At 42.9% G+C, this 27989-nt stretch overlaps 1 protein-coding gene across 6 annotated transcripts in view; it reads right to left on the bottom strand.

Annotated features, from left to right (window-relative positions):
* Positions 1 to 1332: 1332 nt before the first annotated feature.
* UNC13B (unc-13 homolog B) overlaps positions 1333 to 27989 on the bottom strand; it is a 206156-nt gene continuing 179499 nt past the window's right edge. For 5 of the 6 annotated variants that reach the window (XM_069001087.1, XM_069001090.1, XM_069001088.1 and 2 more), the window contains 8 exons: positions 25555 to 25707; positions 23508 to 23631; positions 16906 to 16962; positions 12330 to 12410; positions 11789 to 11936; positions 5743 to 5835; positions 4511 to 4670; positions 1333 to 3343 (listed from right to left, as the gene is read on the bottom strand). In XM_069001087.1, the coding sequence (XP_068857188.1) occupies positions 3058 to 3343; positions 4511 to 4670; positions 5743 to 5835; positions 11789 to 11936; positions 12330 to 12410; positions 16906 to 16962; positions 23508 to 23631; positions 25555 to 25707 (1102 nt within the window). In that variant the 3' untranslated portion in view covers positions 1333 to 3057. The remainder of the gene's footprint in view (positions 3344 to 4510; positions 4671 to 5742; positions 5836 to 11788; positions 11937 to 12329; positions 12411 to 16905; positions 16963 to 23507; positions 23632 to 25554; positions 25708 to 27989) is intronic. The other variant, XM_069001089.1, reaches the window with a different exon arrangement.

Genomic DNA, 27989 nt, shown 5'->3' with positions numbered 1-27989 from the left:
TTTTTGCCAATCTCCAGTCAGCTGGAACCTCCCTGATGAGCCAAGGCTGCTGGTAAATGATGCAAAGTGGTCTGGTGAGCACTTCCACCAGCTCCTTCAGTACCCTTGGGTGGATCCCATAGACCTGTGTGCTCCCAAGTGGTGCAGCAGGTCCCTTACCATTTCCCCTTGGATCATGGCAGCGACATTCTGCTCCCCGTCCCTGTCTTACAGCTAACCAGGCTAAGAACAACGGGTCTTACTGTTACAGACTGAGGCAAAGAAGGCATAAAGTACCTCAGCCTTTCCTTCTCCTTTGTCACTTTGTTTCCCACCACACCCAATAAGGGATGGAGATTGTCCTTAGCCCTCCTTTTGTTGCTGATGTATTTATAGAAACTGTTTTATACGGCAGTAGCCAGGTTAAGTTCTACTTGGGCTCTGGCCCTTTCAGTGTTCTCCCTGCATAATCCCACAATGTCCTTGTAGTCCTCCCAAGTTGCCCCTTCCTCCAAAAGTCAGAAACTTCCCTTTCTTCCCCAAGTTCCAGCCCAAGCTCTCTGTTCAGCCAGGCTGGCCTTCTTTCCTGCTGGCTCATCTTTCGGCACATGGAGATGCCCTCCTCCTGTGCGTTGTGCCTTTAAGATTTCATAATTGAAGAATATCCAATGTTCCCTGATTCCTCTGCCCTTCAGGACTGCCTCCCAAGTGACTATGTTGCTAAGCATATGTTAACCAAGGAAAAAATGGCATTTCAGATCACAGAAATTCAGATACCCACATCATCATGAAATATGAGTCTCTGAGTTATCTGACCTGGAAATTGGCAGAATCCCCAAAAAATGGGGAGGGGGAGTAGTTTATTTGCCATCCAGAAGGCTTATTCTTTCATCTCTTGTGCATACCATCTACAGAGAATTAATGTTTGTAAGAGGCTGAAAGTTATGAATCAAGCTTGGTATATAATTATTTTTCTTCATCTGTTATCTGCGAAGTATCCAACTGCCTTGGTTGAGTCTTTCCATTCAGCACCTTCAGGAGACTACCCTGAGTACAAAGGAAATGTGGCTTAAAGGCCAGACAGGAGAAAAAAATGTCAATAAGCTATTCTTTATGCTTTTCCGTGATGTCTCAGAGCGTTATCAGAAGCCAAGGACTTCAGGGATAGATGTCCCAGACAGAGGCACCATGGAGGAGGGGGAAACTAACTGACTCATACTCCTTGCTGGGCATCTAAAGCACTAAAGAAAACTACATACTAAACCTGAGTAATTTCCAAAGATGCAGCAGTGATTCTGTCCTCCATGGTTTAGGAAACCCAGTCACAGTTATGCTCCAACAGACAGCTCCAAATGCTGCTAAAAGAGTTTATTAAAGACCATACTAACAGTTCTCATAACAATGGCACGTACAATGATTCAAAATCATGACAAATAGCATGGAGTTTTGAAGAGCATTATTACATCATGGACAAGAACAAAGCAGATGTGCTGTCTCAGAACTCTACAAGCAGGCCCATGAAATACAGGAGTCACATCATACAGCTACACAAGTGTCAGAGAAAATAGAAAGGAAAAAAAAAAAAAAAAGTCATTCAATATGCAGTCCTTGAATTTATTGACAGTATTACAGTACTTTATGGGCAAGGACTGGCTTGTTCCAGCTGCACTTTCCAGAGCACAAGGGCAGCTGGAAAAGCAAAAATATCCCCAATAAAAACCCTCCAACGAACATGCCTCAGGTGCAATCACCACTCCAGACCTTCCTTCTTGCCAATTTTCAGTCAGAAATTCTGACCTCCCTGCAATTACTTTGCTCAGGACAGTGTTTTGTTTTTTAAGAAAACAAAAGCAGGACGCTTCTTCAAGACAGTGCAAAAATATTTCAATGGTATTGTCAATGGTATTATAAGATTAATGACAATCAGCATGGGTCAATCAGAGCACGGCCAACAGCATCTCCAAGATCAGAAGCGAATGGACGTGCTGCCCCTTGACCAGCACTCCAGACTGAGGGCTTGCAGAGGGGAGGTGTGTTCCTCTCTTCCAAGCAAGCCGTCATTTCTGGGTTCATAGTGAGGAATGGTCTTAGCTACTCCAGGGTAATAAAATGCTACAGAAAGCCTGCGATATTAAATTATCCAATCCTCTGTCAAACACTAACAAAAGAATATTGAAGTGGAAAAAGCACATAGCAGCCATGTGATTCGCCATGGCTCTAACTCTACGATTCTAACGCTGATCCCTTCCGGACCGTGTCGGTCACGGCAGCCCGAGCGTGCCTGACAGAGCTGAGCAGCTTACAGCACCCCCACGGCCACCAGGGACTCCCAGCAGCACGTGGGGATTTGTACTCTCCGAGACACACCAGCTAATGACAGTGGCAGGGCAGCTGCAGCCTGCTCCTGGTGCGCTGCCTTTGCAGCTTTTGGCTACGACATCTCGGGCCCCACCCCGGGCTCGTGGCCCTGGTCTTGCCCGCGCTCACAGCAGCACATCCGTGGACATACATTCATTCGGTGTGCATCTTCAGAGCCATCTGCAACCTCTTTTTTAAGCAGATGTTGAGGTGTCTGTATATCACGTTGGCATAATCTGTGTCAGAAGATCCCCAGGCAGCTCCACAGTACGTGAATTCAATGAGAGATAACTGTGCTTTGTCAACCCCTCCAAATCATCTCCTCCCAATTTCCACACAGTTGTGTGTTTGCATCATAGTGTGATTATGCAGAACCTTTTTAATGCCTGCCAAATTCAGAGGATAAAATCACAGTGCTGCATATCAACAAAACCCAGCAACTCCAGCCTCCAATATAAAATAATTTATATACACAAAGCAGAATTTACATGTTAAATAAGAAGAGATTGTCTCATTCTCTACGGTGTCTTACCCAGCTACTAAAAAATAAATAATTCACATCAGATTGATGGATTTGTTTCCTATACAGCACACGTGCGCTATCGGAGCTGACAAAGACAACATGAAAAAAACCTTTTGCAATTAATAAAAGAGAATTGTTGAACACTTGCACATATTGGCACAAGGCAGAAGAGGAAAGGGAACATTACACAGCTCAGCTCAGGTGCCTTCCTCTGTGGAGCGGGACTCAGATTTCAGCTTCACAAATTCCTTGGCAACTTCATCATTGGTTCTCTGAGAGAGAATCCTCAGGATTGTGAGTCCAGTCTCATCCATGTGAATCCTGCGCCCGAGGGGGCACCAGCAAGCACAGCTTCCTTTGTCCGCTATATCTCTGAGCTGCATCACTGCTATCCCCAGAACCCGGTCCTCCCGGGCAAAGCAGTAATCCTTCACACAGACTTGGAGCTCGTAGGCATCGGGGCCGTCTTCATTCCCCAGGATGCTGGAAAACACACACAAGTTCATTTACAGTGTCTCGAGTGCAAAACAAAGGTACCAGCAGCTGACTGGAGTGCTCTGATAAGTCACAGAAAACTCCTTTCTACAGAAAACCCTGGTCAGAAAGACAGAAGTAAAACCTACAGCATGTGGGCATTTTTTCCGATTTACAGCAGATAAAGCAAACCTGGTTACTCAAGAAGAAAAAATGAACAACCCCTTTCAAGCTGCCTTTGCAACTTGTGTGTGTGTGTTAAACTGTGAAATGAGAGGAGAGGGAAACATTAAAGCCATGCTAATAGATTTTCAACTTAGATGACTTTAAACATTTCGGCTTCTGCTAAGGGTTGCTTCATTTCAGAATTACTATTTTAATTAGATGAAGTCTTTGTTAAAGATTCAGGACCTTCCATTAATGCAAAAGCTAATAAAAAAATCCCCAGCCCTTCTGATGTTTCTAAAATTAAAAGAATAAAAGGAACAATATCTCTTCACTTACAGGGAGCCTGCCTTTCCTCACAGAACAGAACAATTATATGAACACTCCCTTCTCCCCCAGACATTTACAGCCTTTTGCTGGTCAGTTCTGCTCATTTTTATATGTACAGCTGAGGGAGCTCAAGCCTGCAGCTCCCTCTGTTAAGCCTCCCAAGAAGGAATATGTCCTTATAATAATGAAAGAAAATGAAATAAGAAGAGATCAATACTCAATGCTGAGAAACACCGCAATTTTAGCAGAGCAACTTACTACCAATTGCAAGGGCTGTATCCTTGGAAACAAGTTCCAAAAGCATGTCCTACAGGTCAAGTTGGGATAAAAACGCACATTAAGAAATAAATAAAAATAAACTTTTAGCCTCAACTCTACCAATAAAAAATACAAAATTCATTAAAATGACAGAGCACAGTAAAATACGTTCACAGGACACACAGAGTATTTCAGAAAGAAGCCGAAGGACACCGCTGGTATAGAACAGACCTCAGCAACCCACCCGTAGCAAAAACTTCCATAATCCAGCTTTTCTGCAAAGACACCAAAGACAGGACCAAGCTACTGGTTCATGTACTCTTCTTGGCCCTGAGCAGGCTGTCTGGGGACACTGGAAAACCCTAACTGTCCTCTGCATCTGCACTTGCCACACCAGATGCCCAGGATATTTTTCACACTTACAAATGAAAGGTTTCGTTGTATTTTGGAGCCCAGTTGTTGCTCTTCGACTTGGTTGTGAACTTCCTCTTCTTGTCACTCTGGTGGGGCCCAATCATGGTGATTTCAACAAATGGACGGAACATGCCAGATGTTTGCCACTTCAGGTCGTTGGCTGCCACAACTGGAAAAGAGAGTCACAACCTTGTTTACAGTAAATACTCATTTGTGCTCATTGCTCTGGACATCCTTCAGCTCTGCTCTGCTTTCAGTTTCTTGTTTCTAACCTGAAACATGACAGTGTCACAACACACATGGGCAGGACTTTTTTGTAATGCAAGGATTTGCTTTTTTGATCTAAGTTTAAGTTCTGTGAAGGGAATTTAATGTTTGGGACAGCACGTAGCTTCTGCCATATGGATTGTCAAGACATAAGCCCAAGAAAACAGGCATTCCTGCAGCTCCAGGCAGGTTGCCCTGACAGTTCCATGCTTACATCATCATTATGTGTGGGATAAGAAAAAAAAGGGGCATTTTGGAGGCCAATATTTAGATATCTGTTGAAAAGGGAAAATGGGACTGCAGGTAAGACAAACAAATCTGTGGGTGGTTCCAGGATCCAGACTTACTAGCTTTTAATTCTCATTCTATCTCAGGTCACTGCAGGGAACAGACTGAAGCAGAGGAAATAGCTCTGAAAATCAGCTTTTGCACTTCCATGTAGATTTAACCAGAAGAGAGGCCTGAAGAACTGTTTATATAAATCTTCAGAGGAAATTAAAGTAGTTAAGTATGCTGTATTCAAGCGAAGGAGATGAAGGAGGAAAAGGAACCCTGGGATGAATCACTGCTTTGGTTATTTTCAGAGTGGCTGTTCAGGGACCAGCATGGCCTTCAGGACGGGGGAGAGGAGCCTCTGAACTCTCAGTGGCTCTGTGATGTCCGGGTGTGCACTGAGCAGTTTCGCAAGATCAGCCTGCCCCGTTCTCTGCAGCACAGACTAAACTGTGGCGCCTGGCGAGAGCCATCATCTGATTTCTGTTTACTTGCATACATCGCTGCCAATAAACAACCGGGCTGTGCACTGCCATGTCACTGGCTGCACAAGCTCATTTGCTGTTTCTCTTCGTGTCCCTGATGTGAAACAGGGAAAACAATTCTGGCCTGAGATCCCACGAGCTAACACAGAAATATCCTGACTGCCAGCTGGAGATTTGCCCTGGCGAGCCTGAGCAGCAGCATGTGCTTTGCCATACCTTTCACCGTGACCTTGTGCTCCCCAGTTCCTGGGTGGGTGTACAGGTCAATCTGGATGGACACTTCTCCCACGGGATCATCCACACCAGAGCCTGTGGGAAGAAAATTGACATCCCCCCCCCCATGCACACATGGATTACTTGTTATTGGCATAAGTCTTTATGGCCTCAGGAAGACAATGTGGTGTTTTCACAGCACACCTCCCAGAGCCAGCTTCTCAGTCAGCACCGAGAATGTCACGGTAGTGCAAGATAACATCAGGCTCACATGCCCAACACACATAAACACCAGCACTTCTTCCACTCCACTCAGGACTGCATCCTATTGAGGACACCAGTGAGGATTTTAGAAGAATTTAAAAGACCTAATGCTCAACAGTGGACCTTCACAGGGAGCAAGGATTTTTCAGAGGTTTCTGCCAAGCTGCTGTGTGTACATGCAGGCATTCCAGTGGTGGGCATTGGCATTCCTGTCTGCTCAGGGAAGAAGGGAGGACAAAAAACTCAACAACAACAGAAAAAGGAGGAGGGGACATCACACAACAGAGGAAATTTAGGGAAAAAAAAAGATATAGGTATTAGTGATTTGCACGGAGCCATAGTGCAGTCTCACCCTCCAAGAACCTTTCTGCATGTTGTACATCACTTAAAAGTTGTCATCTTGACTGCCTATTTGCTTCCCTTTGGAGCACGATGAGAACCCCTTCTTTGTTGTGCATCAAAAATGTTGAGAGAGAAGCACTCACAATTTGCATACTTATTTCCCTTTATCAATTAGCCATGGAGAAAACAAGACGTAACTTCAGAAGGGAAAGATAATATGTTGGTATCAGTGGAGCTTTCATGAACTTAACAATTCATATATTATGATTTTTTTCAACTTTTTAACTGTTAATCACAATTATCATCATGTAGTATATGGAAATGACATTTTTCTGGGTAATACAATCAAGATGTCATGTAAATTACAGAAAACGACTGCTGTGCAAAATGAAGATCAAGTTTTGATAAGAGAGTGATATTGATTTGACTTTCTCTTTGATAACTGCCTGACCTCAGTCTGACAATTAGCAATGCTGTTGTAATTGAGATACTTAGAGGGTAATTGAACCGCCTATGAACAGCATTTATTTTGTCAAATTTGAGGGTAGGATACATTACTAAGTGAAAACCTGGTCTGTTTGAAATTCTAGATAAGGAGCTTGAAGGATATCATTAAACAAACATTTTGAGTAGACTGATCTAACAAGTTAACTTCCACAAGAATGGTCTGCAGGCAGCAAAACCACTCATTTAAAAACCAAGAGGTTGAGAGCCATGACACTGCAATTCTCTGAGGCAAATTACATGCCACAGAACTGTAGGCAGTGAAAGTCACATTAATATACAAGTATCTGAGCAACCAAAACACAACCTCAAATTATTACCTCAGGGTAGGTTCTCATTCTTGACCTTTAGGCTGTAACAAATATAATCTTGAAGGTACTGTATCCTCCCTGCTTAGAAGGGCAATGCTGCTTTTTTTTCTGTATATAAGCACAGAGCTTTAAAACTGGTAGGCTTAATTATTGACCTGACCCATTTGGTGGTGTGGATCTGTCACTTACACTGTTGGCATTTTCCACAGAAACAAACAGAATTACCAACAGTATGGCCACAATCCACAGAAACATCAGCCAACAAACACTCAGGTCTTCACTTTATTGATCCTTAGTGTAATTAATCGGTTATAAAGGAGATGCTGATGCCTCAGAAGAATGGGAGCAGAATCATCCCATTACCTTTGAAGAAGACAAAATTTACACTACAGTTTTTTCCTGCCTTCATTCTTGTCTTTTTATACAAAAATCTTGTTCTATGAACTGAAAATTTCAGAGACAAAAAAGCAATCTGAAGACAGCCAACAAAAAAATATTCTGAGCATGTACAACTGTGTGCATACACACACTTGTACATTTAGTGACAAGCAGATTTAATTCTTGACATGAAGGCCTCATTGGTATTGCAATACTGAAAGGTGAAACTGCAGAACTGAGCTCGTGCAATGGGTTATAGATGTGTTTCACCTGATATAAGAAAAAGACTTTGGAGAGCAAAAAATAAATTAAGAGATGAAACACTGCAAGACTTAATATATAGGGGTCTCCAGAGCATCCAGACCTTTAGTTAACCCTGCTTCAAGCCAAATGGTTCAAGCTTGGCCATAACCTTGAGTGCATATCAGACATTCCCATGTATCACAGTAGCCCTTCTCAGCAGACCACACACATGCAAGTTCAGGACTTGAAACACACACCCCATGGTAAAGGGTAGGGAACAAGTCTGCAGCATCTTCCAAAACCCAGTCCACTTTCAAGACAACTTTCACATCCCATGAATAAATCTCAAGCTTGGGAACAGGCTCTCAGGCAAGGTACAGACTTCTAAACCACACCACTTGTGGCTCAGTCTGTGGGATGCAAGCATTCGGTGGAAGTTCACTTCTACAAGGGAACTACAGGGAACAGGACTCTGGGAAAGGTTTCTGAGCATGGGCAAGATGACTTCAAAAGCAAGGCAGTTGGGTAATGTTGTTACGGTAACAACATTAATCTTGAACATACCCTTATCAGGAAGAACGTCCTCATTAGTGGTAAACCTTATACCTTTCCCATCATGCACTGAGACATGAATTCAAAAGGCAAGAAAGCAAGCAGGATAAAGAGAGAAGAGTATGAATTACAACACAATTAGCAATGTCACTTAAACACAAGGCAAATATTCTAGCTCTTAACAGACAAAATATCCTCCTAGATCTTCTGCACCAGGCTTTGGAGAGCAAGGCTGTCTGCAAGTAAGGCATAGTCTGGGTTAAAACAGAACAGAATTTGTGCTGGCGTAACTAAACTGCAGCCCTGATCCTGCAGAGCAAACATTTAGCAGCATAGTGCAATAGAAGCCTACTCAGTAATGAAATGAAAGCAGTAGGTACTTCACAAACTGGAAGGTGCAACCACTGAGCACAGAAGTAAGAGAAGCAAACAGCATTTAAATGATTCTGCATGAAGCCATGTCCTCCCGTGAGCTCGTGGGACTTACGCAAAAGGAAACCTCAATCACAGAGCTCTGGTAAGCAGATGTCAGCTGTAAACAGTGGTGCTGTCCCTTCTGCCCCTTCAACCTGTGTACAGCTCTCCAAACCCATATACCAGCCGTGGTTAATAAGAAGGGTAAGAAAATATCCTTCTTTAGCCCCAGTCCTGGGAGAGAGTCACAGAATCACACAGTATGCTGAGTTTGAAGTGACCCACAAGAGTCATTGAGTCCAGCTCCTGGCCCTGCACAGGACCACCCCAAGAGTGACACCTTGGACCTGAGAGCATTGTTCAAACACTTGTTGAAGTCTGTCAGGCTTGGTGCAGTGACCACTGCCCTGGGGAGCCTGTGCCAGTGCCCAAACACTGGGTGAAGAACCTTTTCCTGCTATCCAACCTAACCCTCCCCTGACACAACTTCAGGCCATTCCCTCAGTCCTGTCATTGGTCACTGGAGAGAAGAGATCAGAGTCATGCCTTTCTCAGAGATATCCTAGCACTGATTCTGCAGATACTAGGTGGCATAGCTCAGATCTTTTATTCCACAAACAGGGTCCAAAATTCTCAAGCCTACTAAGGTGCAAGATGCTGATTTGTACCAGTGGCCTACCATGCCCAGTACTTGTTCCCTACAGTGCCTTAGACTAAGTCACAAAGAAATGTCATCAGTCAGCTATGAGATTTAATTGATGATCTCACAACGTGTACATATTATGCCCTAAAGCCAGAGCTTCATTCTTTCTAAGCTTCTTAAAAAATACATAAATACCCAGGCACCCACTTCTGTGGCAGCCCTGTATATTTCTGCTTCTGAGAGATAATGACAATGTTCCATTATCTTTGTGTTTCTGCTAAATACTTGCCCTCAGTAAAGTTTTACAGCCAAATCATGCATTGCATGAAGCTGCTTTTTCATATCAGCTTTGAATTTGTCAATTTTGTGACTTCAGTGGAGCACTTTCTTTCTGTAGTTTTAAGTACTCCTGACTGTAGCATGGACTGCAGAACATCAGTGCTGCATACTTCCTTGTATCTTAGTTCATCATGACAGTTTAACAGTATCCACATAAAAAACTAGTTTCAGTTCATGGTTTGGATAGATAACGGGAAATACGTGTACAGAACAGCAAAGACTGTAAGCACTCAAGTGTGCACTCAAGTTCCCCGTTAAAAAAAGTGGTTTGTGTAAGTGATGGCAACAGCCAGGTTCCTGGAGTCCCTAGTGGATGTAGCAGTCTTTGACCTGTCTGGCCACTGGATGTCATCGTTGCTCTGCTGGGACACGGCGACAGGACCGTTCTCTCAAAGGTACTGATTTTTTTATTTAATTTCAGTGTTTTAATGCAGTATGTTTCAACATAAGGAAGACTAGACTCTGCTGCTAAAGGCAGGGATCACAGAATCGTAGAACCATCACAGTTGGAAGAGACCTGCAAGGTCATCTAGTCCAACTGTCAACCCAGCACCATCAAAATCATCCCTAAACTACGTCCCCAAATGCCACATCCAGACACCTCTTATACACTTCCAGAGATGGTGACTCCACCACCTCCCTGGGCAATTTATTCCAGTGTCTAGCCACCTTTTCAATGAAAAAAAAAATTCTACTATCTAACCTGAACCTCCCCTGGCACAACTTCAGGACATTTCCTCTCATCCTTTCACTTGAGACATGGCAAAAAACACTAACTTGCATCTCACTACAACCTCCTTTAAGGTAGTTTCAGATCCCCTCTGAGCCTCCTCTTCTGATGATTCAACCCTCCAAAACTAAACCAAACTTTTCTCTCTAGAAACAAACCTTGTTTTGTTCACGAAATCGCTGAGCTTTCCACACTGCTAGGGGAATGGCAGTATCAAGCAGCCCCACTGGCACACAAGGGAAAGTATGTGAGCTAGGGAGTGCTTTCCCCTTGATCCTCGGGCTCGGTGTGATGGCATGCTGGCAGAGTTAGTACAGTCTGTGGGGTCACCAGCTCTCTTAAGCTTGGAAGGAGTAAAAGAAAAAGGATCCCATGCGAACAGATGGCAGAAGGACATGCCCATGGAGTTGTATAACTTTGCGTCTGGGATGAAGTAGCTTAATGGCAAGGCTTTTAATTAAACAGCCTGAAAACTTAAAAATAACAGTTTTGGTTTAGACCCAACCCCTAGCAGCATCTGTCTCCTCTTACTGTGAATAGTGAGATTCACAGTCAGCCAGTGAAGGTCCTTGACTAGAGACCAAACTTTTTCAGTACAGTAATATGGAGATGTTCACATGAAAGCGATGAAATTAACTGTTTACCCCTCCAAAATCAATGAAACAGCACTACTGAGCCATAAGGCTTCTCAGAGTCACCAAACACTTTGGTGACCCATCCCAGCAGCTTATTAATATGTTGTGGTGATCTGTAATCATCTAGCTCCCACATACCCTGTACTGGCTTGCAGACAAAACAGTGTATTTGTTGCTCTCCTGAGAGATTTCTCCCTTTACAGGCAGCCTGTAGCTCCATGACTCATCAAACTGCTGTCACTCAGCCTTAGTCAGGGCCACAAGGGCTGTGCCAGCAGCTGGTCTGTGACCCAGGCACAGGCCACACACGTTAACCACCGGTTTCTGCAGTGGTGTCTTCCTGAAATGGTACCTCACACCACAGTGCAAGTCTCAGTACTGTAACTTCAAATTTCACTTAAGCCACCCACCCACATTAATTCATGAAACGTGACTGTTAAGTGAGGATTGCAGAGGAAAAAAAGACCACAAACACCCCAAGCCTTATGTTTCACATAGTTCTGCTCTCTCAAAATGTAGTCATAGAGTGGGAAATAACCCCCTTTCCCTCCTTTCCAGTTTCAAAAGCTCTGAACTGTCACGCTTTCAGAAATGTTACTGCCAAAAGCACTCTACAAACTGGCAGTACAAGTGAGAGAAATTATGAACAGATCCAAGAGCTCCATTGAATTCTGCCAGTACAAAAGAGTCTTACCCTGAGCTGTCTGAGATTGGACAAACGTTTTGATGAGAGTGTCCGTGGTCTGAGTGTAGAGGGAGAGAGCATATCGAAGTGACTGCAGGTCTGGGCTCTTCTCCAAGAAGGTTTTCTTCAGACCGTTGCCACCAGCATGGAAATATTGCTGAGAGTGAAAAGAAATGGGAAAGGTACTGAGCAAGAATTGCAACCAGCAACCAACAGGTATGTGCAATTGTGCGTATGGATAGGAAACAGCTGGAAAAATTCACAAAACAGCTTCTATACTGGAAACCTAGCTCTAATACCAGCTGACACCAACTGCTCATGGCATTCCTGTTCCAAAGCACTTAAATATGAATATGCTGACTCCCAGCACGCCAGTCCCCTGAACCTCTTCAGGTGTAGACAAACATGGCAGTATTCCCTTAGAGCCTTTATCACTGTGGCAGCAGGAACAGACTCCTGCCATCTCCTGAACTGGGACAGGCACTGTCCTCCCAAAAAGGATTTGAGGATGGAGTTAGAGAACAGCAGAGACAGAAATGGAATCACTTACTTTGATTGTATCCAGTGCCAGGTCCAGGACAGCACACTGCTTTGGAGTGAGGCTCCTGGTTTCTTCTCTCACCATATGATCCTGCAAACAACCATTGTATTTGACATGAGCATGCTGTCAGAGGCTAAAGGAAAAGGAGTCCCAGTATCATCACTTTCTCTGGATTCACGCTGTACCTATGTGGTGACAGCATTAATTCAGCTGTTCAAGTAATGTTTAATGGAGTCTCTCAGAATCATTTATTACAGCTTAACTTGAAAATAAACTAATTTTCTCTCTTTCTTGCAGGCACAGAAGACATAAATAAGGAAAGAACTGGACAAAAGTAAGTGACAATTTAAAATCACAGCTTGTCTCTCAAGAAAACCCAAACAGAAGTCTGCCTGCCACCACTGTCATTCTAGAGCAGCCACAACAAAACTCCAAATACCACCTAAATCAAGGAATTCTGAGAACCAGACATTAGTCAAAGTCGTTTTATATCATTTATGGATTTTTTTAACTCTTCCAACTACAAAGGTCACTAATTCATTCCAGCATTTGTGCAAAAGAAGAAAAACAAAAGAAAACATGTTTGCTAAAAGAAGACGTTGTTCCCATTGAGATCCACCAACTCTAATAGCAAAAAGCCAGGAATCACTTGGGAAAGAATTCCTTTTCCTGCAGTGGAAGCACATTCCTGTTAGAGTCCTGCCTGACTACAGGGATGTGCCATCCTTTGTCATTTCACTAAGCTCTTTCTCTCTGATGCTTAGTCTAGGTCTCAGGGGAAAAGAGCGTATTTTAGAAGTCAAAGCTTTGCACAAACCCATATTCTAACTGAGCTGCTGGAGGTCAGCCCAGTTGACTTCAGGTTGGGTCCTAAAGCATTCATTAAAAAGCTGCAGGCCAATCAGGCAAAGGCTATTTATCCCTACTCTAAATATGTCACAGCCCCCCCGAAGACACTTTCCAGGAGACAAGCCTGCTAAATTGCCTCTGCGTAAAACACACCTCGTGTGTGGCATCATGTGCGTGTTTCACAGGGACAGACCTGCTGGCTATCTTGCAGCTTGCTGATTCTTCACACTGCCTGGTGCTGTCCCCATCCATTATCCATTGCAATCCATCTCCTGCCTGACAGAGACAGGACTCTCTGCAGTCTAGGGGCAGCACAAGGCATTTGCTACATTTCTCACAGACATCTAGCCATCAACTTTACACAGTGCAGCCTTGAACTCCACAGAAGATGCCTCTCAAGTTGTCAAGTTTCTCAGACAAGTTCACACCCTGCTTTCTTGAGTAGCAGAGATGTGCCTTGACACGCCTCTTCCCCCACACAGGATGTCCCTGGTCTGGGGACTGTGTGCAGGGACACAGTACTTGGTGAGCTGTAGCTGTCTTCTGTTGTGACATGCTGTCCTGAGGGAAGCAATAGCCCTCCTCCCTCTTCTTTGTGAGCTGGGGGTAATTCAGTTGAAGATGATGTGGCTTCACACTTCAGTACACAGAGACTTCAGCGTACAGAGGGTAAAGCATTCTTTTCTCTGTCTGACAGTCAGATTAAGTGCAAAATCAGCCAGAGCCCAGGGCCATGTTCATGGGAGAGGCCAATTTAGTCAGGATAGCTGTGTTCCCAAGGCAGAGCGACTTTCACATCTGCTAAAATGACTTCCTAGGCCTGCCTGCCAGATTCCCCAAACTGCTACAGAAACCAGGTGGTCAGCACTTTTCTCTCAAACACCTACAGAGCTTTTCAGCCCCCTGAGCGGTCACTCCACCTGTGCCCATGCTGTCAATGCACAGCAACACATCACTGCTTTCTCCGAGTTTCCCAGTGTCAGTTTCTTCAACACATTATGTAAAAATAACCCAGAGACTGGACTCGTAATATTTGCACCTACTCAGAGAGGAGCCCACGACTGCCATTCCTGTGCATACCTGCCCTCTGCAAATCCCACGCTGTTCCTATAAAGAACTGTACACGTGCTACCTTGCACTTCCCAGACTGCCAGCCAGGAGCAAGAAACAAATATTTACATCAAATAATTATGCAAGTTCAAGCAGAAGAAGTAAAAAAAAAACCAAAAAAACAAAACAAACCAAACCAACCCAACAAACTTTTCATGATCTCTCAGACTCATCCTTGTGTTCTCTACAGGTATTCTCAGAAGAAACTCTGTGGTCAGAGTTTCTGGCTGTTTACTCTGGGGGCAGCACAAGGGAGAGGAGGCAGCTGCTCCCTGCACTGGTTGCTGGCTATTAAGCAAACTGAACAGAAAGAGTTTGATAGCAAGTGGGAGGCAGGTATGTGGCACCAAGGAGCCAGGTTTAGGTTGGTTTTCTGAGCATTTTAAAATATACTGTGAAATTGATTTGTCATCAGGATGAGAGCCTGTGCTTGTCAGGTCTGTCAGTCTCAGTTTTCAGCTGAGTTATCTGATTCACTAGGGCTCTGTCTCCCTGGCCTATTTAAGACCAATAAAGCTTAAAATCCATCCCATAATTTCCCCAGGTTTCTAGTGGAACTGCAAAATGCAGAGGAGAGGGGCTCTGAAGAACCATGCCTTCCTTCCCTGTTAGCTTGTATGTGCCTGCAAAAACAAAAGGACAAAAATTGTAATATCCACGCTTCTTACAGGGACTCAAACAATTTACACTCTTGTAACACTCCTATTCTGGAAATTTTTGGACACAGTGCCATTTCCCTTATGGTCTCCAAAATTCAGGTGCTTTCACACTTGAGCACGACTGTCTTGCCACATAAAAAATCCTGTGCACCTGTATTGCTGCTGTTCTATAGGTGGATATGCAAATAAAGGCTTGAACACACACCAGGGCTTGCCTGATTTGCATGATTATGTGCATTTCTAAAATTGCAGTCCAGAGTCACCAAAGCTAAGCTCTACAGTAACTGCACTGAAGACAGGCTGCTGCTGAGGGACGGCCTTCACCTGACCAGTGCAAATGGAAACCAGCAAAGCTTCCAAAACATTCTCAGCAGAATGTGCCCTGTACATGCTCAGAAATTCCAGTAATGAGAAAATATGGAACAAGTAAAAGATAACAGTGAATTTCAGTGGCCATGCCCAAGAATGCAAGCAAACCACAGGAACTCACAGACTGTCCTTGTGACCTGGGGGAAGAAACAGCAAATTCAGAGCTCTGCCCTCAGACACCAGGAGTACATGTAAAAGGCAGGGATGGCTTCTCTTCATCCACTTGTTGAGTCCTTGCTGATGTTTTTGCAAGGAAAAGGGGAAATTCACAGGAAACAGGAGTCACATTTGGATGCTGCGGTTCTGCTGCCACTCTCCCAGGCTGGCTACAAAGCTCCTTTCTCCCCATTTTTCCCATGGAAGCGACACACAGCATTGCAAGTGCAGGAAGCAGGGAAGGAAGCACAATCCTCATGAGCCACCATGTCACCAGGGATAACAGCCTGACGGTTGTACTGCGTAAGGCCATCACTCAGCACAAGTGACAGCTATTCCCCAGGGGAGCCACACTTGGAGTTTATGCTAGGTGACTATTAACTGCTATTTTACAGCCTCAAAATGTAGCTGGAGAACAGGAGCATGTCTAATGACACACCTGCATGCCATGATCACTTGCTAGGACTGCTAATAAGCACTGCCTTAAATGAGCTGTGTACTGGCCACATAAGCATGTACGGAAAATGTATCTGGTGGGCAAGGGACATAGGTATATGAAGACAGCTGTATTAAGTATGCAATACAAACTCAAAAATCAACAGGAAGGGACAAATCCATTTGCAAACTGCACTAGTCACTTAGAAGAATGTCCTTTGCACTGGGAAGATTTCCCTGATCGTGGTCTGAGACAGAGTTCAGGTCCAGCTCCATCTCCCTCACAGCAAACTGTGCAGTGTGGCACTTCAGATTTAGACCTCCTCCTCTTCTTGCACCATACCTGTCTTGTAGTACAAGACCAACCACAGCACAGTGCAATCTGAGTGCTGTAAGGCGTCACTATTTTCATACCATTGCTGTCGTGATCAGTGAATTAGTGTTTGATTCGCTTATGATGAGGTGGCGTGCACTTCATAACGCTCATGTCATGCACTGTCACGTCATGCACTGTCAAAACACATCAACAGAGCCTTCATGCTAAATGCCAGCTTGCCTGTGAAGGGAGCCCACGCAGAAGGAATTTACAGACACAGGCTCTCTTCCATAAGCAACAGTTATTTTTGTAACAGTCCATGTAATTCATCCATATCTAGCACAAGTGTCTTTCCAACCATTAGGGACTCCCTTTTATAAATGGGGATACGGAGGAGCTGGCCAGATATCGAGGAGTCTACTTTTTTCCATTTTAAATCGATGTACCAGACTTATCACCATGTATACAGAAGAGAAAAACTACACTGATGATTAAACCCATGATAAGATTTAATCTTAAGTACTATGCTAATGTTAGTAGAATGCATTTAAAAGCACATTTAATGCATTTAAAGGCATTTCTCTACAAATGCATTCAGCAACAAACCACTGCAAGCACAAGACATGCTATGCACTACCACACTTCCATGCTTACACACAGGGACATTAACACAAGCCATGCAGGACAATACCTTCAACTTTGACAAGTGTCCCAGTTCCTTAGCAGCACTGAAAATCAACTGTGTGCCCTATGGTTGCAAAAGTTAGAAAAGAAAGGAGGGGGGGAAAAAAAGGTTATAAACAAACTTCACATATTTCTCCTTTGAGCAAGTCAAGTCAGTTCATACTTTACATAACCACCCCAAGGCCAGGTACAACAACTGGACTCCTTGCCAGTTTATTACCTAGTATAAACCCTGGCATTTCCGTGGATACTACATCAAGAGCTACTTCAGAGCACAATGTCTTGCTAACCAGTTCACTCTTGCTTACAGCAGCCACTCACACAGGATGAACCTTCAAATGGATTGCACAGGCTTGGGGTGTAGGCCATCTCCAAACACTCCTTTAGATTTCACGTCTAAATACACATGAAGACAGGAAAGACTGGCCAAAACAAAAGATCACACAACCCCAAGGTGATGAGAATCCCTCTACAGAGGCTCAGTCATCAGGGTGGGGGTAAGCACAGATCAGATCAGAAACAAAACTGGACCTCAGCTGTTTAGGCCTGAGAGATTGCCAAAGTCTAGTGAATACTACAGCACTGCCTTCAAATGTCCTAGAGCTTGGTCAATGGCTCTTCTCCCCCATTGTGCCTTCCTGAAGCTGTATAACCAATGAAGAAACATAAAGGGAAGATGAACCCCAGTGACAGGAAATCTTGCTTCAAGTCACTTCACCACTCTCATTGTAAAAAAGTCTTCTTTTTATCTAGCCTAAGTCTACCCTCTTCTGGTTTAAAAGCATGCTAGCTACATACCTATGTACCAATTGGTTATTTAGGCATTTGGAAAATAAATTTTACACATAAAATGTGTTTCAACTAGATCAGGTTGCTCAGAGTCCCATCTAACTTGGCCTTGAATATTTCTAGGGATGGGGCATTTTGTATGAGGACTGTTGGTTTCACGAACTAAAGGTCTCCAGTAAATCCAATTCTTCCTCCCTCTCCTTTACTATCCTTTCTTATCTTAGCAGTCTTTAACCCTCCCACTTCACCGCAGCAGCCATGACCACTCCCCACCCCAAAATACCTCAAACTGTAATGAAGCAAGATGTAAACCCAGAATTATTACACTGCCCTTTGCCCCTGCCTATGTCACTCAGCTTTCCTTTGCTGCCTTCTCTGGTATTTGTTCATTTGTTCCCTGCCTATTTGTTCATAGCCACCCTTGAACTGGCTACTGCTGCAAAGATCACTGCTGAAATAACTCTTTTTTTTAAGGATTAAAATGAACATCAGCCCCTCTAAAAGTTTGCCCTCAGCATAAAGTCTCTTTATACCTGTTGCTTGGGGTAGCAGAAGAAAAACAAGCAGTTTATAGATATAACACTGGAAAACTTGAGACTTGCTCTAGGGCAACTGGACACCCTCTGCCCATTAGAACAGCAGCCTAGAACTGAATTTTTAAGGTGAGGGGGCCTTTCCTTTAGTTTTTCCAGCTTTGGAAATTTATTCAAGCTGAAAAACTGTGACCTGAAGCCACAGATCACCTCTTGACTTGCTCTACTTGTAACCACCAGCTAACCCTCACTGTTTCTCAGCCTTTTATGTTTGTTGAATACAAATTGACACAGAATGAACATTATTGATTTTGTAGCTAAACAGAAGCTCTTGATAAATGATTAAATTCACAACTTTTGGCAGGGATGGAGGGGAAAGTGCAGGCAGCACAATGAATCCACAAAGGAAAGCTTCTGAAATGAGACTGAGAGCTTAACCTGTTGTCAGTTTCCAATGGGTAGTGTTGAAGAGTACAGCTCTCTAATCTGAAAGAGCACAAATTTCCATGTGTTTCCAGCAAGGAGTGTTGAACATGACTGCACACCAGCAGCAACAGAGAGATTTCAATGTGGGCCATGCCAAATAACCCACCAGAATAAAGGGTTTCATCAGCCTCTGTTACTCAATGGATGTGCCTGCTGTTCTGTATGATTTGCCATGAAATTTTGTTGACTTACAGGTCTTAAAAATTAAAGGGTTTTCAGTCTATTGAGCAAGCAGGAAACAAAAACCAAAACATTTTTATACCCAGAATTTTGAAAAAGGGAGTAGTCCCAAAACAGAATAATATCAACATTTCTTAATTCAGTATTTTCAGCACTCACTGGACACTTTTTTTTGTATGCATTTGAACAACAACATTAACCAGCCCAGGCACGTAGTCTTGCTGCCTCAGGCTTCTAAGGAGGGCAGGTCAGTAACACTGAGCAATACCCAGTGACTGGATACGCTCCATGGAACAAAGCTGCTCAGGTAACTCCCAGTTCTTGCATGCTAAGAAAATCCTCATGCATCAGTGACAATCTCTGTCAATGCATCTGCAAGGAGAGATTATTTTGCTGTTACACTAAGTTTGTCATCAATGCTGGTAACATCTAATGAAAATCTGGACAGCTCCTTCCCCTGCCAAATGGCATTTTTGTAAACAAGATGCCATACTCCTCAGAAAAGTTATTTATGCATGGAGAACATACCACAAAGCTCTACAGACAGCACTTATTCCAGTTGTGCCAGGGAGTGTAAACAACTAAACTTAAATTATAAGGTAGCTTTGAGAAAAGCTGCCCACAATGGAATTGATTAAAATGTCAAGGATAGAATATGAGGACAAATTAAATTCTTATCATGAATCAAGCCTAGCTCTGTAGCAAACGCAGCTGGAAAGGAGATGGTCCTTCATGCTGGTTTTTCTGGCTCTTCCCGTAATACTAGTTTTACTTTCCTAAACTCTTTAGAAACAAGAAACATACCTGTAGTCCACAACACAGAGATTTTCAATTCCTTGTTAATGGTCTGATGCTTTTTTGTCCCTTCAGTGAAAGCATTTAGAGAAGGATCATCAGCTGACTGAAGTCTAATTGTTGGAAGCCAACAGAACTGCACTGATTTATACTCCAAGTGACTCAAATCCTTAAAGCTTAACTGTCCCACTGCTCAGCTGACAAAGTTAGGAAACAAAAGCCTGCTGCAAGTTTTTTGGATTCCAATCCTTTTTTGGAAATCATATTATTAGTGATGCTTATTTTTCTGAGACATAACAGTGAAAGGAAGTTTCATCTGATATTGTACATTCTTTTCTCATATTTTTTTAGTTCCTATGTTCAATTACAATGAGATATGATAATTTAACTTAGCATTTAAGTTCATTTAAAAAACTCAATCATATCTGGTAATGTTTGTTAGCACATATAAAAATAAAACTATTTTTTAGTTGTTGTGGTGTATTAAACCACAAAAATTGACAAAATAGGCTTAAAAGTAGGATGAAAAGAGGAAAATAATTACCGGTCAGTACAGAGAACTAGGCACATATGCAGTTCACAGACCATGATTTTATTCAACTCTAAGAAAGCTTTTTCTCCTCATCACAGAGGCAGCCTTGAACTTTTCTGCTCCAAGCTAGCACAAGGAAGGGGATTCATTTAAACTAACAGACGTTAAGAAAGGTTTCAGAAAACCTTTTAAAGCTACACTCTCCTCCACCACAGAGTAGGTCTGGAGCAGCTCAGGCAGATGAGCCTGAAAAACAGACAGTCTGGAAGTCACATGCAAATTCTTTCCTCAGCTTAAAGAAAATTTAGTTCTTACCCTGTTCTCATTTAGTGAAGAGAAGTCTGACAAGTAGAAAAAAGGCACAGCAGGAGCAAGCACAAACAGAACCTTATGTGAATGGCTGCAGTGTATTGTGTGAAATAAATAATACAGTGTACTGTGTGAAATACAGTGTACTGTGTGAAATAAATAATACAGTGTACTGTGTAAAAAAAATAAATAAAGACCTGGGTGTAAACTGAGCACTCTTCTCTCACCTGACTAGTCATTGATGGCACGGTACAGTTTCGTCCTAAGCAGCTGAGAAAGAGATGGATAACTAAACTGTTAATATCCTGACACGTTGTGCACTGAACCCCAAAGTAAGGATTCCCAGAGTGTATATCCACTCAACCATGATAGAAGGTGTTTAATTACATGCTGGATCTTAAAATTAGTGAGGTGTGAATTACATAGTGAGTTACTGGAGATCACATTGCTGCTAATCTCACAAGCCACAGGCAGAGAGAGTGCTCAGAGAGGTTGAAGTCACCCATCTGAAAGTCATGAAGGACCAGCAGCTCAGGTCGTCAGAGTGGGAGGTTGTAAAACTGCCCTGTCCCCACTGGATTCCTCACAGAGTTAACACTTTCTCACCTGAGCCCCACACAGCAGAATCTTCCAGAAGCTAATTTAAGTGGAATTGTTAAGTCTGGAGAGGGGCATTTAAGCACTATGCAGTGGCAGGGCCACACAAGTGACAGGCGAGGCAATCTGCAGTGTGATGGGAACCTTCTACCCAAGGATGCTTTCCATGCTCTCCATCAAAAAGAAGACTTAGGCACCTCCAGCAATTTTGCAGAAAGAAGAGAAAATATTTCATAAAAGAGATTCTTTTCTACCATGAATATCCTCTACTTCTTAAGGGCTGCACATGAGTTTTAGGACGGAAATTCCCATCAGTGGTCGTGCAAACACGGAGAGGCACCACCAGGGCTTTCTGTTCCTGAGGGCTGGGAGGAAAGCGTCTTACAGTGCCTGAGGCTATTTGTGTCTGATGTGCTTTCAAAAGAAAAGAAAAAAAGCAAAAAAATAAAAAGCCAAATTAGATAAGAGCTGCTTGGCACAGAAGTAGAATACCAAAGAGAAAGTACTGCTTCTGCCCATGCCTGGCAACCCTGAGTTTTGCCTTGCCTTGCCCTGCTAGCCTTCACTGCTGGGAATGATGGAAATCTGGTGGTAACAGAATAAACTGCTATGCCCCAGAGAACAGTGGAAGCAGCTCTTCGTCCTTGCAGCTCATCCAGCCACACCACAGGTTCCCTGCTCAAGGACTGCAGACAAGGCCATTTTAATCATTGCATTGTTCCTAACTGTCCTTCTGGAATAGCAACTCTTTTCCAGTTTAGACTAGTTCAGCCTCCTTGCTACCATACAACTAATTAGACACCAAGAAATCCAGCTATGAGCATTTTGCATTATCTCAGACAAGTGAGTATGTGCTTCAATTTGCTTCATAATTTGAAACTGAGATGATGGCAACAAGAAACTATGAAAAAAACTTGAAGTGGCTTATAGCAACATCCTGCAGGTTGCAAGAATTGGCTGATCACAGTTATTGCCTCTTTCATGATACAAGTACTGAATCACTCTCCTACTCTGCCTTTGAAATCCAAAACTAGCAGGCATAAAGCTCAAGCAGCTCCTCCCTAGTTCTCTCTAAGGCCCTTGATCTCACTGATTCCATTCCAAATGGGTCATGTTAATGCTGCTCCTACATGATGATTTTAGCACCTGTTCTCAAAGACTCATTTTTAAAAGCAATTCAACCAAGACAAAGAAATTTTGTCTTCCTAAATTTATTTTCTTTTTCTTCTTTACGAATCATAAAGGCAAGTAGAAATGATTATTCCAAATCTGAGCTCAGAGAAAGCAGTCTTTAGCAAATTATGCCTCACGGTAATTTTATGGTTGTAGGTATGACAGCACACTTCCTCTCAACAGTTTTATTTAAAGTCATCATCATCAACGCCAGGGACAAGGGCCTTCCCTCTCAGAGCAAGAAACACCTAGAGCAGGAGGCACGTTTGAATCACTTCCCTGGACACTGCAACCCAGGAAGCCCAGTCCAAATATGTGAGGGAACTGCTGAATAGTGAAAACCACTATTGTTCTACTCACCACTGGGAAAAAAGTAAGGCTACATAAATGAGCTACAGACCGCAAGTTTACTCTAACAGCAAGAAGAAAAGAAGTTCTGGATCATCTGCAAATAATGAGGTTACAGACCAAACTTCACACTGCCTCCAACTGAGTGTCATCCCCCAGAGCAGCTGGGCATGCATGACTGACATTTAATCAGTTTCTGTGGTATCTCAAAACTGGGAAAGAGTTAATCTTCCATTGTTGAAAGCATCACTACATTCATGACAGATTCATCCAGCATGTCCACACAGCTGAACAATTATACAAAACCCTGCCTTTGAAGGAAAACTATCTGGACATGCTTCCAACTCCCCAACATCACAAAGAGAGAAATCCTGCCAGCCAATGCTGGTGTTAAAGCCTTCTGGGAGGGTTAAATTGGGGGATGGGTGATTAAAAATCAAGCTCAAATTAACCACGTTTTTATAAGAGAGACACTCTGGCTAATAAATAATCAGGCAAAAGTGGCTACAGATCATGATCTAAGCCCACGAAGCCTACCTGTTCCATAATCCCACACACACACAGAGCTCTCCTGAGAGGATTGCAAAGCCCTAATCAGTGCAAACTGATACACTGGACAGAAATTCCTTTTGGATCATGGATTTTGAATTGTGTTTTTTTTTCTACAGCGTGCTCTGTATCTTGCAACCCTACCATAAATAGAGATGCTCTCTTTCTTTACCAAGTTACAGACATGTTTTTCCATCCTCAGGCAGACTACAAGCAGACAAATTTACCTGTATGTATGACTCACTAGGTCAGGGGGATGAGTTACACAGGCAATGGCAACACTTTCTGGTATGAGTCAGGAAGGAGAAAATGCTTTACCGTATGGTCTGTAAGAGGAGGCAGCACAATCAGCTTCTCCATGGTGTTCATTACCACCCTCCAGAGCTCTTTCAGCACCCGTTTCAACACTGTCTTTTCACACACAGTCGCAAACAATGTCAGGCTGCAGGGAGAGAGCAAGAACTGAGTAAGCACAGCAAGCACAATATGCAATGAAAGAAAAGGAGCTGCATATGGAAGATTCAGTGCCCTATCCAAAGCAGTTTGTCATAACAATTGCCTTAAGGGTAAAAATCTTCCCTTTCACAAAGCAGAGCCTATGTTCACCCTTGGAGTTCTAGCACTAAAAACAGTGGCAAAAATGGATGATTGACATTTCTGACCCAAATGATTTCTATATATTGACCTGGGGATTACAGAAGGTATCACTTGGTGATAGGTAGTTGGGAATAATATATATAATCCAAATAAGTGCAGGTACCATTGAACAGGATCCCTTTAAGAAGATGTGTCTGGTTTACAGATTATATAGAAAAAAACTCCAAATATAGAATAATTGGTTTTAAGCTTCAAGGGGTTACTCTAATGATTTTTGATGGATACCTAAATTAATACTTCCCAGAGTGCTGTGCAGAAATTCCTGCACAGCTTCTGACAGCTGCTGAAGTATCTAAATCTTTCACCTCTAAAATCACCCCAAAGTATTTCTTGGACAACTCCGTATTTTGTTGTGATTGCATTCACCAACCACCTGCCATGTGTTTATCTGCTCTAACACAGAGAGCTTTATCTCCCTAGCTTTTCCTCCTTTTTTATTGTCTAGGCTATCAAAAAGGCCAAGAAGTATTAGAACCTCCTTTGAAACATTTGTTGAACTTCAGGATTTACCAATCACACTGTGAGAGCTACAGAACAGGAACTCTGTGGCCAGCAGCACTCAGACAGCTGACTCTTCTCCATTATGCACCACCTTCTCCCAACTTCCCTTCTTCCCACAGCTGGTTAGACAGTAAATGAACAAAACCAAACAGGGACAAGACTGATGTGGGTGGGATGCAGGAAGCATTGAAAAAATACTCTCCTTCTGTAAAGGAGGAAAGAAAATAATCCAGACATGGATTATTATAATCAAATTACTCGCTCCACAGCTGGATGGCAAGCCTGTAGCATACGAAGTTCCCAGTGGTACAAAGGAATCTGGCTTTTCAGGATTCATGACGACATGCATGGAAGATGATCAAATGAGAAGGCTCCTAGATGCAATGACTGCTGCAGAGTCACTTAGTACACAGTTACCCAAGAACAAGATGGGATAATCAACACTAAGTGCAACCAAACCCCCTATATTTTAAATTTGTAAAGCTTCACATCTCTTGCAGCATTTATTATGAAAATTGCTGGCCATTCCTTACTAAATTAAGAACTGATGTAAAGCAGCATTAACTTTAACTACTACAAGGATTAAAAACCATTTCTGTTTGCAGTTCAAGACTTGGCTTATAAAAATTATGTCCAGTAGCCACATTTAGCTGTCCCTGTCCAGCTGAATCATGCTGCATGGTATTAATGCAATGGTTAATTAAAGCAATGGATCAACCTTAGGCACATTCCATGGTTCAGAAGCTTATTTGTTAGTCAGAACAGCAGCAGGTATAACTAGAACACACATTTGACACGACTGCGATACTGAGTAGAATATGTACATAAGCAGTACATAAGCACTGTCTGCAAAATGCTTGCAAATTGTCTACAGTAAAATCTCTATAGGACAAAACCCCACAGCTAGAAAATTCAGAATTTCAGTCTTTTTCACTGCTTGATCAGCAGTGTGTTTTGCTGATTGCTATAATCACTGGAGGTAGAACGAAGAACTGTGAGTGTGCTTTGGCTCTGAATGAAGGCTAAAGAGCCTATTCATGGCTTGTGAGAGGCAGATAAGGAAGAAAAGGTATTAATTCATCTTGAAAATTTGGAGACTGAAAACCTCAGTAACAATTCAAGAATAGAGAGCTATTCTCCCCTCTGCCTCATTCTTGTTCCAATCCAATGAACCATATGTATAGCATATATTTGAACACTCCCTTACTTTCCATCCAGGAAGTCCATCAGTGGTCTCAGGACATTATCTGCATCTTGTGCAACTGTGTTTCTGGCATTAGCAGCAGAATTTGCTGTCCCTTTCACTTGACAGAGGATATCAGACATTTGCTTGACACACTCATCAATCCGAGTCTGAAAGCTGCACAGATAGGAGAGAGGCAAAAAACAAGATTATCAGTGGCAGAAACACAAGGTAAAAAAATTCAAGTTCACTCAGTTTTACCCTCTCCTTTCACAAGACTTGCTGTTCTTTTCTTTACTGTATTTGTTACCAAAGGGCATGCTCTCCAGCTCCTTATGTCCACCACCCACACACAGCCGACCACCTCTGAACATGAGACACGAGCATATTTGAGAGGAGTTTGTTCATTCATCTTGCAGCAAGAAATGATCCTTTCCTGACTTCAAGAAATGCTGTTAGTCTTAGCTCAAAGCACTCTGCGCTACCCTTTGCTTTCTCCACCACAGAGACTGGGATATCACACAAAGCAATGACACAATGCATGCCCCACTCTGAGCACCCAGGAGTCCATCAGCAGAAATCCAGTTATGACCCATCATAGGCTAATTCTTTAAAATAATGGAGACAGCCTGAAGGCAGGCACCAGCTTAAACCAGTTCACTGCCATACAGTCCACACCAAGTCTCAAACTGGGATGTGGGGCTCAGCTGCAAAGTGCAGTGTCCCTGTAACGAAGTGACACACAAGGCATTAAAGCACAATTACTTTTCCACCTCTTCCTGCTAAGAGGCAGTTCAAAATAAAATAATGCAGTGATTAAAAATTATGAATAGATCAGCAGAGCTGACAACAAATCAATTCAGCAAATAAAGGAAAATGCTTTGACATTTAAAAGAACAGTTACTAACAATAGGCACTACAAGTGACATTTAACTATCCATTAATGGCACAGAGGTTTGAAAACAGGAAGAGAAGTCAGTGTTAGGAGCTAGGGTAAAGATTTAAAAGCAGGTACAAAAGTTTGGAAGTCAGCTTTACAGCTGCAAAAAGGCCCTGAACTTCTGATGTGTGAGCCACTGGGGATACCTTTGGGTTGGGTGTGAGTGTGCAACTTCTCTGCCCCATGGCTCTCATCCTCTTTCTCCACCTGGTCACCTTTCCTGCTCTACCAGCCTCATGGCCCCTCTTGCTCAATTCTAGCCCGCCTCTCACTGGAAAAATTCCAGAGCTGTCTCCCACCTGCCCTATTTCTAGCAGAAAGAGTCCTGCAGCAGTCAGTTGTGGCTGCAATGTCAGTTTAACCAGAGACCTAAGCCACATCAAATAAAAGAGCATAAAAAATTTCCTGTGCCATTAACAGTCCCTGCTCTGCCACAGACCAATCCCACCCCACAGTTCTCCCATCACTACATCAATTGCAGGACCCTGCTTCAAGATGCTTTAAACCCCCTAGTCAGGGATGGAAAATAACAATGCCTTCATAGATAAAAAGTAATACAAGCCAAAATGGTTACCTATTTTATGAAAAATAATAGATCAGTTACTGTGGCAACAGGTTCACCTGAAAGTGAAGCTTGTGTAGATGTACAGCCTAACAGGAACCCTTGGCAGCAGCAAGCTAAAAAACACTTCACCTATGCTGTCAGACAGGGCCTGCTGCTCCTTAATTCCTCCAGGAATTCCTTCCTTCACTCCTACAGCCTCCAAGAACAAAACATCAGTTAGCCTTGCATGAAGGACAAACCCTTCCAAGACTCCTCTCAAAGTAGAAAATGCTTCTGTGTCCAGACAAAATCCTCTCTCAGCACAAGGGTGGTGAGTCTCTCAGGACATGTGCTGCCTTCTCAGCAAATGCAATTATCTCACATAGATGAAGAAGAGGTAAGATCTGCACTGTCAGGTGTGCACAGTGTTGAAGGAGCAACTGTTTACAGACTCTGCACAGAATCTTTTTGATATCTGTCTTATCTCCTCAGTTTATATCCTTTAGGACATCATGCTTATATAGTAAACTGCAGCTCTACTTTTCACTCTCTGAGACTGTTAAGGAATAAATGAAGCACCTGAACCATCTGACTGCCTAAATCTCTGGCTGGGTCATCTCTCTAAAACACTCCGCAGTATGTATGCTGATACTGAATAATCTCTTTAATCATATTTGCAAATGCTAAGATTGTCCCCTAATTGTTTTGTAGCAGTGACACCATGGAGAAAATACTCAGATTAAAAAAAAATTCACCTCCCTAATCATTATTTCTCAGTCACCCTCCATCTAATTATGAACTTCATTGATTCCATTCAGTTACAGTCTGAGTCTTTCCATTTCTTGCTGTAGCATCTATTACTGGCAATAGGAACAGCTCACTTATCTCCCTGCTTAGCTTTGTGTGCTGAAATCCAGTCACTGACAAATCCCACCATGATTTTTCAGCTGTAAGAACTGCGTAAGTCAACCCTGG

This window comes from Aphelocoma coerulescens (assembly GCF_041296385.1).
Source record: "Aphelocoma coerulescens isolate FSJ_1873_10779 chromosome Z unlocalized genomic scaffold, UR_Acoe_1.0 ChrZ, whole genome shotgun sequence".
NCBI lineage: Eukaryota > Metazoa > Chordata > Aves > Passeriformes > Corvidae > Aphelocoma > Aphelocoma coerulescens.
The sequence above is the reverse complement of the archived record's forward strand: the minus strand, read 5'-3'. Positions and strand labels throughout refer to the sequence as shown.